General features: G+C 41.1%; 3 protein-coding genes across 6 annotated transcripts in view; 2 read left to right on the top strand and 1 right to left on the bottom strand.

The window, feature by feature from the left end:
• Positions 1-307: 307 nt before the first annotated feature.
• Positions 308-6816, bottom strand: idh3b (isocitrate dehydrogenase (NAD(+)) 3 non-catalytic subunit beta). 2 transcript variants are annotated; one of them, XM_029151100.2, is made up of 11 exons: positions 6661-6816; positions 5737-5910; positions 5313-5433; positions 5111-5171; positions 4892-5024; positions 4259-4392; positions 4030-4132; positions 3711-3857; positions 3450-3544; positions 3208-3268; positions 308-791 (listed from the first exon to the last, which is right to left on the bottom strand). In XM_029151100.2, exons 1-11 carry the CDS (start codon positions 6700-6702, stop codon positions 714-716), a joined length of 1149 nt encoding a protein of 382 aa, XP_029006933.1. In that variant the 5' UTR covers positions 6703-6816; the 3' UTR covers positions 308-713. The 2 variants fall into 2 exon arrangements, with proteins under 2 accessions (XP_029006933.1, XP_029006932.1); XM_029151099.3 differs by lacking the exon at positions 308-791 and adding an exon at positions 1447-2258.
• A 1461-nt stretch (positions 6817-8277) lies between these two features.
• Positions 8278-14838, top strand: wdr1 (WD repeat domain 1). The gene is made up of 15 exons (XM_055508872.1): positions 8278-8437; positions 9535-9656; positions 9934-10024; positions 10103-10250; positions 10566-10746; positions 11291-11368; positions 11537-11617; positions 11882-12115; positions 12282-12371; positions 12715-12869; positions 13074-13161; positions 13248-13358; positions 13446-13619; positions 13727-13871; positions 13955-14838. Exons 1-15 carry the CDS (start codon positions 8281-8283, stop codon positions 14059-14061), a joined length of 1962 nt encoding a protein of 653 aa, XP_055364847.1. The 5' UTR covers positions 8278-8280; the 3' UTR covers positions 14062-14838.
• Positions 14839-15573: 735 nt separating this feature from the next.
• The window catches only part of slc2a9l2 (solute carrier family 2 member 9, like 2), a 50281-nt gene continuing 48587 nt past the window's right edge, over positions 15574-17267 (top strand). The window contains exons 1-2 of one of the 3 annotated variants that reach the window (XM_029151234.3): positions 15574-15680; positions 15965-16006. The gene's annotated coding sequence lies outside the window, so the exon portion shown is untranslated. Of the gene's footprint in view, positions 15681-15930; positions 16007-17267 lie in introns of those variants that run through there. The other 2 variants (XM_029151238.3, XM_055509028.1) reach the window with 2 other exon arrangements.

The raw sequence follows: 17267 nt of genomic DNA, 5'->3' as shown, positions 1-17267 counted from the left end.
GCCAAGGGCCATTCTGCACGGTGCAATGCGTACTTCTTTTAATATTACAGTTCCTCTTTTCAAGTTGCTGAGCACAGAAGCATTGGTGGTGGGCTTCTTTCTGATTATCACCGTTTTACCTCCTTCTTACTTTAGGCGAGGTCTGGTTCCTGGGTTCGGCCAGGTGAGGTGGTGTGGAGCCTTCATGGCTCAGAGTTGACTCCTTCTAGCTGTGATGGGATGCGTGCAGACGGAGCCTCTGGCAGTCGCAATTAACTTTTAATAACCCTAAATATTAACGTTTACATAATTTTGCACACTCAAGAAGTCACATCTTATATATAATTTATTCATACCATCAGCCACACAGTTCAAAACTGGAAGTTAATAAATAATATTCAAGTTCACACGGATGATGTTTTGACTGCTGGTTAATGTCCAGACATAAACCATTCAGCAAAAACCAAACAACCTTCTTAGTGAGCAGAATGTGAGTAGTTAGTGAGAACCAATGTAACAGCACTGAAAAAGAAACGGTGTTAACTATGTTGCATGTTCAGCTCATATTCATGGTTAAGAATAAGTGCAAACCAGAATGTGTGTACATGAAATATAGAGTAAAACACACGTAAGCTGTTGCTGGGAGATAACGTCCTGTATATGTACAATCAGTCATCAGGTAAACTTTAAAAGCGTGTGCGTCTCAGCGGTTGACAGATCAACAAACACAGTCCTCACACTCCTAGGTTGGCAATGACGGCCCGGGTGAACTCGTCACTTGTTGCATAGCCCCCTAGGTCACCAGTGCGCACCTGTTGCAAACATAAGGACAGTGTTACTATATGCACAGCTGCAGCAGCACATGTCCACATATAGTATTCATCACCAGCGTGTTAGAGAGCCTTTAAAGAAAAACCACACACTCACAGAAAGCAGCATCAATCAATGACAGGGCTCGTCACTACCTAAATTGCCTGTTTATCATTCGTATTTCCAACATTACTTGAAGCAGATCATTTAAATAAGGTACAACTCAAGACATATCCAGCATTAATATTCAGAAAAAAACAAGCTTTGAATGTTAACAATGCAACAGAACACATCGCTGTTGCAAAACATGCAACTAATCCTTTTATTCCCTTAACCACAATTGCTTCATGTAAGTGCAGAGCTAATACGAGACCAGAATGTTATTTAACACCACATCACACGTGTGATTTAATATGCAAGTAAGACGTTTCCACATAAAGCTTGTGGCTTTAAATGAAAACAAAAACAGATATGACATCATTTGCAATGGTGGTGGTAAGCACTCAATAATTAGCTTCAACAATTTTGATTATGCCAAACATTAACATAAGAATACAGTTATTAAATAACTTTATACTTTATGGTTGTCAACATATGACATCACTTAAACTGTGGCACAGCAATACAGGAAACATAATGAAGTGATGAGACACGCAAGTATTTTAATCTTTTATGGGATCAGACGTAAAATCAGCTCTGTGTGAACAAGAAAGATGATGAGGACAAGGCTTGTTCCTTGGAAATGTTTCAATATAAAAACATGGACACAGCTCATTAAAAGCTAAATAAAAATGGCCAATAAAAAAAATCTATGATCCAGTCAGACACAGATGCACAATACTGAGATTACCCACAATTGCATTTAGCTATATTTATTTTATTAGTATAACTCCTAAAACAGTCAGTGGTGCAATATGTGCCAACATGCCTGATTTATTAATGTTTTTTAACTTTAAATAATAATGACAGAGCAAGAAACATGTCTTTTACATTAGGACAGTTAGCCTTTTGAAATGTCAAAGTCAGAAATGTTATGAGGCACGAGGTCTTTATACCTAAAGCAGCTTTTGATTTTATTTTTTACACTGTAATGAAGAAATCAAACAATAATGTGTTTGGTGTGATTAGCTTATAAACCTTTGATGAAGGCAGTCTGGCTGCTTTAGTTTCCATAAGCAAAATGAAATAATACGTGGACCACAATCAGTGAAAATGTTTTTACCTTAAGGCACCGATTATAACAAAATACATGAAGATGGGTATTGTCAGAACTGCAATGCAACTGTTTGATACGAAGGGAGGGGTTCTGTTTTAACAAGCAGCTAGTTCATGTTAAGGCCAATGTCCAAGTTAATGAAACGTGAGTGCGATGACAACTCTTAGAGAATAGGTCGGTGGCGCAGGTTGTCCACAACGGCGTGCACAAAGTCGCCAGTGGTACAGTATCCTCCAAGGTCTCGTGTCCGAACCTGAGACATGCACATACACATAAACACGATCACACGGGATCAAGGGGTACAAAAGAGAAGAGGAGTTGAAGAATGGGGAAGAGAAAAAGGAAGGAGCACCTTAAACAGACAGTCATTCCTTGAAATGTTAGCAAGCAACAACATAAAGGGCAATGAAAGTAAAGGACTGCTGTGTATTTAACAATGTAACTGCAATGTGAGGGAAGGTTCATCCGCATCATGCTGGGTGTTCTGTCAGTGTGCATTAGCTGTGCCAGTTGTAAAGGCAGTTATCAATTAAGACCATGGCATTAGTAATGGTTGCATTCAAATTTATTACAGCAAAGAAACAAAACTGATCAAGAAATGAAATATAGAAGCCCCATGACACATACATACACATTTTGTAAAACGTGAAGTAATTAAAGGCTCTCTAACACGCTAAAAAGATCTAGGTTTTGTGGCTCAAGAACTGCTAATGTTACCAGACGTGTTGAAACTACTGCTGCTCACAACAACACTGAAAGATAACTCTCAGTAAAGACTCTCAAAAATTTTAACTCACTTGCATTTTTCAACTCTTGAGGAGATCAAAAGTGAGAAAAGATGTTAGATTAGATTAATTAGATACCTTCACTGTCTGGGGACAGTGGCTGACCACCTGCTACATCTACAGTACCTCCATCCATACAAGACACTTCAGTCTTATAGAGGAAGATCGAGGACTGGAAAAAATGTCCCAGTGAACCTACAGTAAGGACTTGAAATTCAGCAGCAGCAGCTCGCTTACATTTGGTAAATATTGGTTTGCAGTTACTGACCCGCAGCTTAATGATTAGTAGGTTAATTGAGAAACACATGTTGACATGATTAAGACCCACAGAACAGTCTTCTTGCAAAATGACCAAATATTCAGCACTTGAAGACAAAGTAATGCCTTGATTTGCCTCAGTTGAAGTCACACACTTACCTTGCCCTGTTTGATGACCCTCTTGACAGCATCCGACACCATTTGGGAGTGATACTCCAGGCTACAACACAATATGGTGATATTTAATAGCCCGTTATGCTAATTACACACACACCCGAATGCAGACAAACCAATACAGTAGTTTTCTGAAGCTTGGGGGTGTGTGGTAGGCCAGGAATGAGGATAATGTGGGATGATGTAATCTGGTGAACTTGTTACTACAAGGTCTAGCGGTGACTCACTTGAGGTGCCTGAGCATGTTAGCAGCACTGAGCAGCATGGCTGTGGGGTTGGCAATGTTCCTGCCTACTGCTTGTGCAAAGGGGTGGCGTGCACCCTAAAAGAAAAGACAGACAGAATGAACTTCACAGCACAGAATACAATTATCTGCACCGGTACATTTTGGTATTTCACTAGAGCATATATATTAAAAAGACTGAGAAAATGGCTGGCTGGTTAAGCTATACAAGACCAGATCAACAACAAGAACACTGGAAACTCACAGTCTCAAATACAGCATACTCAGCACTGTAGCTTTCCCCAGGAACAACTCCTGCCCCGCCAACTAACCCTGCTGCCAGGTTGTCAATAATGTTACCGTAGAGGTTTGGCATCACCAGTACATCAAACTGGTATGGGTTCTGGACCAGCTGCAGCAGAGTAACACAAACAATGACAAATTTAAACCTGCAACAGAGATGAAATTTTAAAGGCTAACCGTATTAGTAATATCTATGATCTTATATCTTCTACAAAGTGCTTCAGAAGGTTTTGATAAATCGAGCTACTGATATACAAATAGTGAAACCGCATGTACAGTACCTGCATGCAACAGTTATCAATGATGATGTTCTCATATTTAATTTTGGGATACAACTGTGCCACCTCTGCGCAGCTCTGGAGAAACAGGCCATCACCTAATTTCCTGAAATAAGAATGTGTTGCTATAAGTGTAATCCAAATCATGACCTAAATTCACTCAACTAGGATTATTATGCATTTTCACAAACTGTACGTAAGAAAAGAGAGAGAGACTTTTGTATTTCCTTACATTATGTTGGCTTTGTGAACTGCAGTGACCTTATTACGCCCCTTCTTGGTGGCATAGTCGAAGGCAAATTTGGCAATGCGCCGTGACTTCTCTCTTGTGATGATCTTCAAACATTCGATCACACCCGAAACACTCTGAAGAACAACAGCATTAATCATTTCTTTATTACCAGTTCTGTTTGAGTCTTGAATAATCCAAAAACCAGGTGAATGAAAATACATATTTAGATCTATTTTCAAGTTGTCAGCTTCACATCTGTCTGACACAACTGCTATATGCGTATTTCGTTTGATATCCAGTCTCATTTGTCGCTTATATTGCAATACAAACTCTTAATGTCCACAATAATCACAAGATGATGTTTTCAGCAAACCATGCAGCCCTATAGCAAACATCTAATCTGCAATATAAGAGAAAAGTATTTAAAGAAATCCAAGACAAAGAGAGTGTACCATTGTGGCACCTCTGTTAGAATGATTTATCATCGTTTGGGGCTCAATTTAATCCTGTCCAAACCTCTGTGTGTTCATGGCATGATCTCCCTCTATCATAAAAGAAGTCATTCTCTCTTTATGTGGGTTTAAAACCACTGTTTATCCTCTATCTGCACTGAGGAAGATGACTGTTGTTTACCTCGTGTTCAAGGGAGCTGTACTCTCCCTCAGTCTGTTCACGAATGATTACTAGGTCCAGGTTATTGTGGCGAGTGCTGTAGCCCGGCAAGCTGTTCACATGAACCACATTAGCAAACAGGTCCAATTTACGCCTGGGGAATGAGCAGCACAGTACAGTTACATAAAATATTAAAAAGAAAGACGAGACACATACAAATATAAAATCAATGCCATTTACCTCAGCCTCATTTCATATGAAGCCAGTTCCCCTTTGAACTCCATGGGTGTGTGAATCTTTCCTGTAAAACCAAACCCAATGATGATATTAGGTACATTTTCTCTTCTCCAACATGTTCAGATAAACTACTTTTCTGCATTCTTAGAAATATAGGTTTTGTTCAAGAAAGGTGACAAAAATATAAAAACACAAATAAAATAACCTTTCATCGCCACTTTGTTGTTCTTCATGGACTTCAACACCTGCTCCAGTTTCTCTTCACTGGCCATGTTCTGTACCTCACTGAGATGAAACTCCTCAAATTCTACTGGGACATCTCCTGCCTTAAGAGAAAGTAGAAAAGCAACTTTAATAGTAATGATTTCATATACATTTAAAAAAATATAAATTATTAACTAAACACTATATTTTATTTATCACATTCTAACAAATGCTTATAATGAATATTGTGCACATAGAATCTGATGCATTATCATTGCAGTTGTCTGTTGTGAAGACATTGTAAGTGTAACTTTTTATACTTTTGTTTCTGTTAATTAAAAAGAAAAGGTTTTAAACAATTATGAACAAAATGAACAGTGCTGCTTTACACTGTCCCATATATAAAACACAAATGATAGCTTTACCTTAAATACTTCCTTGACAGCAGTCATTAGCTCAGGTCCAACTCCATCGCCTGGTACCATTGTGACCTTGAAGGTGGCATCTGCACGTGCTGGAGGAGACTCCACACCACAGAGACCAGTGGATAAGCTTAGAGGTCGTGAGGCCAGCTGCTGCCATCGGGGGCCACTTAGGCTCTAAGGCAACAGAAGAAAGGGCAAACACAGATGAACAGTCGGGCTGGGGTAGTTATGAAGTAAAATAAATGCTATTATATATATATTTTTGAATCTAAAAGACCACTGGCCCAAGAATAAAAACATCACAATAAAAAAAAGCAGAGTAAAGCAGTAGAGTCACGTGTGAATACATTCTTCAACTGTATTACTGTAATTAATCTTGATAATATAAAATTTTGATAATAATAAAATGCTTTTTGAGATGTCCAACATCCTAAATGTCCTAAATATGCTAATTGTTTTTCTTCCCTCCTTAGCACTCTATATCATGGTATATCAAAACAAAACATTGTAGTCTGCATTGTCTTAGTCTGTTCAAGACATACAGCTAAAGGTTTACGATTACAAAGGTAGGTGCTGTGTTGTGTTGTGTTGTGTGTAAGTAAATTCCTCATGGTTCACTGATGTCAGGGAGGCTAACGTGGTTCACCCCTAGCTAACTAACTTTATCTTGACAACGATGCTGTTTTATCTACTGGACCTCCCCGAGTATTCACTTATAACCCAACATTATCTGAGATGTGATTTACTGCAGCCAAGTTTAAAAAATAAATTTGAACCTCAGCCACTAAAGTTCCTGTTAGAAACGAGGCACGGATGCCACGTCTTTGAGCTAATTTTTTTTCACATTCAACTTAATACAACTTCAGCTTCTGCCCTGCTATTACATTAACAAAATAAACCTGTAAACATTCTCTAAACGCTCACCTTGGCCAATGTTACCAAGCTTCCTCTCAAGGAGGCCGCCATCGTTTCTTCCTCACGGTAACTGAGAGGCTGCTTCTTCTTCTGTGCTCTAGCTGTGTAACTACACTGCGACACCGCCCCCCAGTGGACGCGGACGCTATCTGCATCTGCTCCACTGCTGGACACGTGGACAGACCGTGGGATGAGACCATGAACGTGGATACCCAGAACTATGTGACATCGTCTTAATCACATATCTCCTCTGAAACATGTAGTTTCAGTTCAGGCAAGTGTTGTGTGCCTAAAGTGTCTCAGTATTGGTGGGGAGGCTCACCAGTGTGTTCCAGCGTCCACGAAGCACTAGTGTCTATTTTATCTGCTACTGGATGCCAAATGTAACCTGCCTCCATAGGTTAGGAACCAGCGTCCATCCCATCTTCATATGTATTAAAACAGGACTTATGTGATGAAAGGATCACACTCAAAAAAGATAGAAATATGTAAACAAAACAGTTAGACAATAATGTAATAATATTAAAATAAAAAATACAGACATTATACACTACAATACATTATGTTTGACTAAAACATGGACTCCAAAGTGACATGGAGGCACCAACATGCCATTCATCTCAGTCATTTGTTGCCTATGGTTTCCTCTGCATCCATCTTTGTGTATACAGCTTATGATGCATGTTTTAACAATTACCCAATTACTACACCTTCCTTTGATGTATTTCAATACTTTTGTGTTGCTGTGTCATACAAATGAACACGAATGAATATTACCATCCTCAGTCCATCTTAAATAGACTGGGGGATTCCCAGTCCTATTCCGGGCAGGTGAGACTGTGTACTAGTGTACAGCACACCATGACATCACATTTAGGAATTAGTCATCATTCTTGAACTGTCTCTTTTACCTTGTTGGGCATTCAATAAGGTGTACTATACAAGCATACCTTCTCCAGGGCCAAAGTTGTCCTACAGTAAGGGTGGTGAGTGCCCAGAATCATGTCTCTCAGACGGTGCCTTCAAAAATGCCTCTTGTTCTCTGACATTATAACTACATCTAACTACTGCTAAAACAATTTCTAAAATTCTAATCCTACATAGTCATGTACAGTAAACTGATTGTTCAAAACTGGCGCTATTTCAACACAAGGCACTGTGAAAAAAGCTATGCAAAGTGTGTGCATGCAGATCTAACTTTCAGGTTGGTTGCAAAAGTACAGTTGAAGTCTGTAAAAGAAACTGTACAGTGCCAAAGTGATACTGTTTAGTTCAGTGCCACAACGTTCGGTTGGTTGTCAACATATGACATAAGCCTATAAATAATTTAGGCTACAACCAGACACTCTGTATTACTGTTAATCATCCTATCTATGCCAAATAATCTAGATCAAAACTTGAAGCAGTTACATCAAATAGGATGAGATTCTAGAAATTAAGTGTAACAGCTTTTATTTTTGAAAATACAAACAACTTCAATTAAAATTAATTTCACTGTCACTACGGCGCACACTGGGATTAATTATCCGACTTTAAACAGAGGCTTCCTGGCAGACCGTGCTCAGGGGAGGTGAGGCCCTCGCGCTGCGGTGCGAGCCTACTGGCTGACGGTGTGCTAGTTTACTATATATGGGCAAAGACAGGCCGAGCGAGAGCTGCACCCGCTTCCGTGTTTGTGTGATCGGGGAGTGCACAGCCGGGGCAGCCTCACTGTCGCCACTGTTTCATTCATTTGGAAGTGTAGCGTTAAGCGGGACACCAGCGGAGACCATGCCGTATGAACTGAGTAAGTCCTCGTTGTTGATTTCGACGGCGCGGCCGAATATGCAGCGGATCTCGATTCGCGGGCGACATTAGTCAGCGAGTCGAGCCAGCGCCAGGTAGCCCGCAGCTAGCTAGCCTCGCCCATACCCCTTTCTGACGCCTCATCTCGCATATGGGAGGCGAAATCCCCCCCAGCGGCACTGATTCTGGCCGATTTAACGCGAACCCGTGTGTGATTTACGCAACTGTACCTAAAGACATGAAGTGCAGCCTGTGAAAGGAGACGAGATCAGCGTTAGCTTTATAAGCTAAAGCGAGCGAGACAGACAGACAGACAGTCAGTCAGTCAGGAAATAGTTGCGCTCACATCGCTTTGTTATGACATGTCGACAGAGAGAGAGGCTGGCTGACAGTCTGAGCAGAACCTCTGCTGGGGAAGTAGCCCCTTCAAGCCCAGCGTGAGGCTGCAGAATACAGGTTCCTGTAATTATGTGCAGACGCAGACGAGACTTAATCTGCTCCCTAAGAAAACAGCGGTTTTCACTTACTGCGCGATCTCCATGCGGCCACGAATGACGAATAGTTGTAACGTGTTTTTTTTATTGCCCTGTAATAAGTTGGGCATCACAATGACATGATCAGTAGCGTAATTGTAGCAATATTACCTTTTAATAAATTGAGCTGTGTGTGGAGCAAACTCACCTTTCTAACAAAAGGTTATAAACGTTGTTTTTAATGTGTAAAATAGTGTTTCTTACTGATCTGTGTGGGAACTAGACCTGATGTGACAGCTCTGAATATCAATTGGTGTCTGGAAACATCTGAGAGCTACCGCAGGTTAGGTCATCAGATCTTAATGAAGCGCAGGATGCTGAGTAATTGCTCTGTTATCTTCAGAAGCAGAACATGTCGTACTTAAAATTATGCTAATGCTTGTTGCCCCAGACGTGCATATGTGCGTGTTAAGCTGTCCGCTTTCAAATCCTCCTCAGTGTTATCCTTTTAATTTGTGTGCGTTGTGTTGTTGTTGTTTCCACTGTGGTATTATGTGTAGCTTAGATTTGAATCAGCCTTGTAGCTTCCCATGTGAACTCTCTATTGTCACATCTGCTCTTTCAGAACAAGTGTTTGCCAGCCTCCCGCAGATGGAGAGGGGGGTGGCGAAGGTTCTTGGTGGTGATCCCAAAGGCAAAAACTTCCTGTATACCAATGGGAAGTCTGTCATCATCAGGAACATTGAGGTAACTATAATATATTTAAATGATTATTATCTGTTTTGATTCTATTGAATTGCATTAAAAACAATTTGAGCATCTGAAGGCTTAAAACACTTCAGCAAATGTAACATTCACTTTTTAACCTAGCACTTCAGCAAAATATTATTGACTCTTATTATAACTAATCAAATGTCTGTAGGTCAAAGACTTGAGGGCAAAAAAGTTTATATTGCAACTCCTTTAAATGACCAATTTCAGATGCTGATTTGGTATACCTTTTTGCTGATTCTTCCCCTTATAGAACCCAGCCATAGCGGACATTTACACTGAACACGCCCACCCAGTGACTGTTGCTAAGTATGCCCCCAGTGGATTCTACATTGCTTCTGGAGGTAAACAAACCACACAGTATGTATTTTATATAACTTTTTGCTGTAATAAATAAACTTGACTGTTTAAAATCCTTATAGATGCATCAGGGAAGCTCCGCATCTGGGACACCACCCAGAAAGAGCACCTGCTCAAGTACGAGTACACCCCTATATCAGGGAAGATCAAGGACATTGCATGGACGGAGGACAGCAAGAGGCTCGCTGCTGTTGGGGATGGACGAGAGAAGTGAGTATCAGTGAAGGGTTATAAAAAAAGAAAAAAAGATTCCCTGAATGTATTTTTGTGTATTCAATTCAGTTTATCACAGCCAGAACCATTCACAAGATGTTTACAGACAGCAGTAGTCTTTCTTCCTGGAGATGTGGAGGTTTGTTAGCTTGCAGCTCAGTATGTACAGTATTGGTCTTTTACGAATGCAGTTTCTCATGCTGGAATATTGTATAAGATCCATAGTGTGTTCTTGTTCTATGACAAAATGTATTTTATATTTTTCCCGGGTCTCGCACACACCTAAAAACCGCTGTCCTCTTTTTGTTGTAGGTTTGGGGCAGTGTTCCTGTGGGATACCGGCTCCTCCGTGGGAGAACTTTCTGGCCACTCTAAAACGATCAACAGCGTGGACATAAAGCAGAAACGTCCCTACCGCCTGGTCCTCGCCAGCGACGACACCTGCGGCTCCTTCTTCGAGGGCCCTCCCTTCAAGTTCAAGTTCACGTTGCGCGTGAGTCCCTGTGACGAAAGTTTAGGCTTTGCATTTAAAGTATGATGTTCCAGAAAAGTGAATTGCTAGTCTCACTTCACTCAAAACTTCAACTTTTGCTTTGTAACCTGCAGCCGTCTAATACGGGAAATTATTTTCACTTTAGCTTGTTGCTCCCGCGTGTTTCACGCTCCGGTGGTTGCTGACAGCAGGTTATGTAATGAAGGGACAAAACAACAAGGCAACACTTTCCCTGTACGCTCTTTTTTTGTATATGAGCCTCATCAAGCAGGCTCTCAGGGTGGAAACATTAAAAAAAAATGTTAATGTTTTGAAAAATGGCTCTGAAAAATAGAAAAATGCAGTTAAAGTTTAGAAACATCTATATGAAAAACCCTAGTTTTCAGTCTTGACCAAGTTTTAAGCTAAAGACTTATTTGTTCTGTATTAGTTAATTGTTTATTTTATTACTTGAAAGATCTGTAGTGGTAAATGTGATTTCATTACGACTGTACACTAATATAAAAAAATATCCCTGCCTCTCTGTCCCCTTGATGATGTCCAGACCCACAGCCAGTTCGTCAACTGTGTCCGTTTCTCTCCAGACGGAGGTCTGTTTGCGACAGCTGGTGCCGACGGCCAGGTGAGTATGGGATTACCAGGTGTGGCGCCGTGGTCACATGCCGCGTGTTAAGTTACAAAGCAAAACGCACGTTTTAAGGCAGCTTGTATTTTTGCATGCAGGGGGAGAAAATTTATGTAAAAAAAAAAAGTAAAAATGTTTGTTTTGTTTCACACTTTTTTCCCACAGATTTTCCTCTTTAATGGATCGACTGGTGAGCCTGTTGGACCACTGGGTGGAGAGAAGGCCCACAAGGGCGGAATCTATGCCGTAAGTCTTTGATCTCTAGATTTAGTATGTACATTTAGCCAATAACGTAGTTAACGCTGTACTTTTGGTTTTGTTTATTATATCTGCTTTTATCCAGATCTAGTGAGCAGTCTTTCCTGTGAAGCAGCTGCTTCATTTTCTCTATTCAGCTTTCTGTTCTAAATTATCATATCATTGGTGCTGTTGGTAATGTGCCAGGCACCTAACCCACCTCTACAATCATACATAATTCACTTTTGTCTTGCAAACCCATCTGCTTTTCAGGTCAGCTGGAGCCCTGACAGCTCCAAACTGATCTCTGCTTCAGGGGACAAGACAGTGAAGCTCTGGGACGTGGGCGCAGGTACAGCTGTCACCACCTTTAACTTGGGCTCTGACGTGTCCGACCAGCAGCTGGGCTGCCTGTGGCAGAATAGCCACCTGCTCAGCATCTCCTTGTCAGGGTACATCAACTACCTCGACCAGAACAACCCTGACCGGCCCATTCGCACGATCAAGGTCAGACACTAAATGTGGAAGATTGTTCTTTTAGCGTAGCTTTTAACAGTTGCTGAACCCTTGGAAATTGAATATGGGCATTAGCAACATTTTGAAAACTGTGTATATATTTACAGTGTGGATGTGACATTTGTCCATGTAAAGTGTTTGTATGATTACTTCACAGGGTCACAGCAAATCTGTTCAGTGTCTGACCATTCACAAAGGTGATGGACGATCATACATCTACTCTGGTAGCCATGATGGACACATCAATATCCTTTAACTGTCAGTGAAATATAACATCTTTGTGTTCAACGGAATCTTTTTTTAAAGGTTGGATTCAGGTTGTTTACATAGAAATTAGAATAAAGGAAGCTTTGTTTGTCAATTTTATTCTAATTAATTTATAATCTAGACTTTTGAAGTGGAGATTGAACATGTTCACTCTTTAACATAGACTATGATTAATTATATTATCGACGTGTGAAAGACCAAGACAATTAAATCTGACTGCAAAAAGTACACTCTGCGTCCTCAGACTCATGGTGTCCAGTCTATCCAGTCACCTTCCTCCAAATAAAGTCTGTATAACTGTGCCCTTAACATCTGACTCACATTACTGGGATGCCAACACTGGGGAGAATGACTGCTTCTCAGGAAGAGGCCACACCAACCAAGTGAGCAAGATGCTGATTGATGAGTCCAACGAGCTGGTGACGTGCAGCATGGATGACACGGTGCGCTACACCAACATCAGCAAAAAGGAGTACAGGTACTGTAAGGCTCCTGAAACCTTTCTTCCTCATTATTTGTTTGTTAGTGTTAAATATTTTTCCTTGGAGCACTTTTGTATTATTATAAACATTGTATTAACAATTTGTTTGTCATTTTTGTAAAGAAAGCTTTTACAGACACCTGACTGCTTGAGCGAGAAGAATGAATGAATGAATAAAAGACCTTTTTTGTTGTCTTTTAGTGCCTCTGATATTGTGAAGATGGATGTTCAACCTAAAAGTGTGTCTGTAGCAGCAGGAGGCCTGTCACTGGCTGTGTGCATCGGGCAGGTAATGGCTTTCTGATGATACCACTCGTATACATTATATTGTCTCCAGCGTCATTCTGATAATTGATTTATCCCTTTCTTTCCCAGATTGTTTTGCTGAAGGACAAGAAAAAAGTCTTCACACTGAACAATCTCGACTATGAACCAGAGGCTGGAGTTCTGCACCCTGGTGGAACCACTGCAGCAGTGGGAGGATCAGTAAGTGAATCTAGGAGCACATTATTTAGCACACGCACTCTGTCATCTGGTGATATTTGGTATTTACCTCTCTCTTGTTCCCCTCAGGATGGGAAAATCCGCCTGTACTCTGTTCAGGGAAACACTCTGAAGGCCGACGGTAAAGTACTGGAGACTAAAGGTGGCGTCACAGACATGGCCTACTCCAACAATGGAGCCTATCTGGGTGTGACTGACGACAAGAAAGTTGTCACAGTCTTTACCGTGGCAGACGGCTACTCGGTAAACGTTTCTCACTTCAGGCATTATTTCAGATCTAGAATCTTGTGGGGTTTTTTTTATCTTGTACTCCATTATCTCTTATAGTCAATTCTGAAATTATCTTCAAGGTCAAAAATGAGTTCTACGGACACCATGCCAAAACAGTGACACTAGCCTGGTCGCCTGATAATGAGCACTTTGCCACCGGAGGGATGGACATGATGGTGTACGTTTGGACCGTTTCTGATTCCGATCAGAGGATCAAAATTCCAGGTAGGAAGTTAAAGGAGGATGCCGCTCTTTTTACCTTTTTGAACGGTGTTTAACAATGTTGTCTCGCGGTTTGACGTCCACAGACACTCACCGGTTGCACCATGTCAGCGGCCTGGCATGGCTAGACGAGCACACTCTAGTCACCACCTCTCATGATGCCAGCATCAAGCAGTGGACTATTACATACTGAGCTGCAAGCTAACAAACCTCCACATCTCCAGGAACAAGGACTACTGTAGACTTCAGTCTTTCTTTTTCTTTCTTTTCATTTTTTACTCTGTATTTTCACTCTTTAAACAAATTTCTTTGCTGTCTGTAAACATCTCGTGAGTGGTTCTGACTGGGATAAAGCTCCCATTAAAGTAATCGACGGCAACGTTTTTGTGTCGTGAATAACCTCCCTGTACACTGAGGCTGAATGTTGAAACATGCGGCGTAACCTCGAGTGGTTTTTCATCAGTTTGACTGTTGTGGACCCAGAAAATGTTTAAAAGCTCAACATTCCATAAGTTAAAAAAATAAAATCATCACTCGGTTACAAAGATCTGCGTCTGCCTGTGGCTGAGCTTAATGCACCCTCGTAATGAAGGCACCGAGAGCAGGGCCTTCTCTAAAATCAGAGAAACAATGTTCTGTTACGTTCTTGAAATGAAAATGAACTGATCATTGCTGCAGCTGTTTGCAACCTTTTTTCTTCTGGAGGATTGAATGGGATAGTGGGGTTTGCTTCACGCTTTGAGTTTGGTTTCATACTTCTTGCGATTCATCGCTCTTCCTTTTTTGCACTGGGGAGCAATAATAGGAACTGAACATGTGTAAACAATCAAGATGGTTCAGTTAAAGGTCCTGTTTTGTTGCTGTGTGTTTGTTTGGGTCCATTGTGCTTGTCACACACTTTCATGTCTTTATGCAGCCACTTCCAAAGTGGAAGTAATTCATTAATAAGAATAAAAACACTTTTTATGAACCTTTCTTTGCACATTTCTAATTGTCTGAACCATTAATGCAGATTGTTCAGGCAGGACTGAGCAAATAAAAATGCCTTCAAATACTGATTCCAGAAACTACTACAATTAGATAGGATAGAAGCAAAACTAAGTAGTTTTTCTTCTGATCTATAACTTTGAAAACTATTAGGATCCCCTTTCTTTACTACAGTTTAAATGATTGTAGAAATGTTTCCAGTGCATTAATGAATCATGAACACATTTTTTCCAGTCTGATCCATTCCTTTTTTTCATATTTATATCTAGAACTTAATTTTAGAACTTAATTTCAGATTTCTGTGCTTCACTCCAGACATGGAAAGGTGTGTGTGTAAATGTTTCACCATTTAAAGTCAGGACAGTAACCAGCTTAAATAAGTGCAGCTTTGTGATAAAGTGAGGCCAAATTCAGCACAGAGTGTAAAGAATCTTTTTACCAGATCAAAAACAGAAATCATGAGACAAAAAGCATGTGTTTCCTTTCCCATAATGGAATTTACAATGCAAATGTGTTTGTGTAAGCTTTGCTCACATCCATGAAGGAAACATGACTGGGTTCATTTTTTTCCACTTGAGTATTTGTCCTTGTTAAATATTTCCAAACCCATGTTCTTTCAGTCCTGGTTGTTCCAGAGGCTGAAGGATAAAATACCAGAAAACATGGGTTGTATTTCTCTCCAAATGGTCATGCACAGTTTGCTACTGGAGAGAGTCAACAAGCTGCTACAGGTCAGCGCTGGAGGGTTTCTGTTGAGCAGCAGAGGCATAAACCCACTACAGCATATGCACGGAGGAGAGAGAGCCGGACAGCCAAAGGTTAAAGGTACGTTGAACTTAAAAAATTCTCAGCTTCTATTTTATTCAATGAAACAGAAACCTGCTGCGGTACAGAAAGCATCGTTGCAGCAAAGGCCAGCGTTTTACTGTGATTAAATATTCTGTTATGTTCATATTTAAGCCAGTTTGCTTCTTGCAGCAGCCTCCATGCTGTTCGTCCACCTTTTTGTTCATGCAGCCTCAGTACTTAAATTAAATTAGGCTGGTTCTCGTGATGCGGGGTCTTTTTAATGAAGTGCCTGCTGTTGCTTTGGTTCACGTTTCCTGCAGGAACATCTCGATTTTGGATGGAAAAGGACCTCCAAAGGTTTGGTGAGTTTATTTAGCTTTAATCTTTTTACAGAAACGATGACTTTTAATAATAACCTTTATTCGGAACCAACACTTAGAGAGACTTACAGTGGTGCAAGTACTGTGCCTATAAGTGACACGAGGACGGAGTACAAGCGCTCCAGTTTTTTGCAGACATTTTAACATGTCTGTCCACAGAGGTCCTTCCTAAAGTGTCTTTATAATGACTGTTAGCACAATATCTCTATGGTCATTGTGTGTAGCTAAAGGTCTTTTTTGCATTTCTTCAGCTGTTTTTTTTTATTTGTGTCACTGGTAAAGATTCGACATACTGTACAGGGCTGAGGTAGTGTGGGGTCAAGTCACTCCCTGAGGAACCTGATGCCTCTGTTACAGAGACTCCGGGTCTCAAAGGGGGTGTTCAGCTTACAAGCCTGAGTTTTATTACTGGCCTACATATCTTTTACCCCTTGGCAGCTCAGTCCTGACCCAAATATTTGTGCTACACAACTCCACATTCCAGAGAGAGTTCAGTTCTACGACCACTTGTTGCACATATCGTGTTTTGACTCCGCAGGGCTTTGGACTAGGCCAGAATGTGGCTCACAGTTTTGTAATATCCACAGCCAGAAGTCCGGCCAGCTTAATTAATGTGCAGCCAAGGCAAAAGAAAGCAGGCATTGTTCAGGGTTTGTTTGGGAGGTGAAGTCCGAGCTGGTGGCTGGTTTTATGTAACAACGCGCAGAGTGTCTGCCGCAGCTCCACCAGCAGCAGGGCCATTCTTCCCTCCGCGGCCCAGAATGCCGTTGTCGCTTCATTCGTCAGGAAATTAACTCCGAGCATGTTCCTGCGGGATACCTCCAGCCCGGTATCCGCTTTAACCTCGCCAGCCGCGAGAGCCGAGCTCTGTTCTGCTGTGACCCGGGGACGTCTGTCCTGGACTTTGGCCAGTGGCGGAGATGAGGAGGGGGTTTCTAGGAATGAAGCATGGCGAAGCTGGACGGGCGCCCGCCATTGTTTGTGATTGTTATGGGAAAAATTGTCTCTTCCTTATTTCTAATTGTCTCTTCCTTATTTCTATGTCTCTTCCTTACTTCTATGCAGTTATTATACGAGTTATGACTTATGTTCTGCAATTAATATCTTGTGTTTTGTCTTACTGTATGCATTTGACATTTCACCTAGATTGTTCAATGGTTGTCTCTGCCTGATAGACTCTCAACTCTAGCTCCCAAACCCAAGGTCGGGGAGTTGTGTCTCTGTCTGTTGAGACTTGGTGCTC

This window comes from Betta splendens, chromosome 5 (genome assembly GCF_900634795.4).
Source record: "Betta splendens chromosome 5, fBetSpl5.4, whole genome shotgun sequence".
In the NCBI taxonomy this organism is placed as follows: domain Eukaryota; kingdom Metazoa; phylum Chordata; class Actinopteri; order Anabantiformes; family Osphronemidae; genus Betta; species Betta splendens.
Note: the sequence above shows the minus strand (reverse complement) of the source record. Positions and strands in the feature narration are given on the sequence as shown.

Coding starts and splice junctions, on each gene's coding strand:
- idh3b (XM_029151099.3), bottom strand. CDS start 6,702: ATGGCGGCCTCCTTGAGAGGAAGCTTGGTAACATTGGCCAAG. Junction 5,434..5,736: donor CTGTCAAGGAAGTATTTAAG/GTAAAGCTATCA, acceptor CTTTCTCTTAAG/GCAGGAGATGTCCCAGTAGA. Junction 3,545..3,710: donor AGTATGCTGTATTTGAGACT/GTGAGTTTCCAG, acceptor CTTTTCTTTTAG/GGTGCACGCCACCCCTTTGC.
- wdr1 (XM_055508872.1), top strand. CDS start 8,281: ATGGGCAAAGACAGGCCGAGCGAGAGCTGCACCCGCTTCCGTGTTTGT. Junction 10,251..10,565: donor GTTGGGGATGGACGAGAGAA/GTGAGTATCAGT, acceptor TTTTTGTTGTAG/GTTTGGGGCAGTGTTCCTGT. Junction 13,359..13,445: donor CTGCAGCAGTGGGAGGATCA/GTAAGTGAATCT, acceptor TGTTCCCCTCAG/GATGGGAAAATCCGCCTGTA.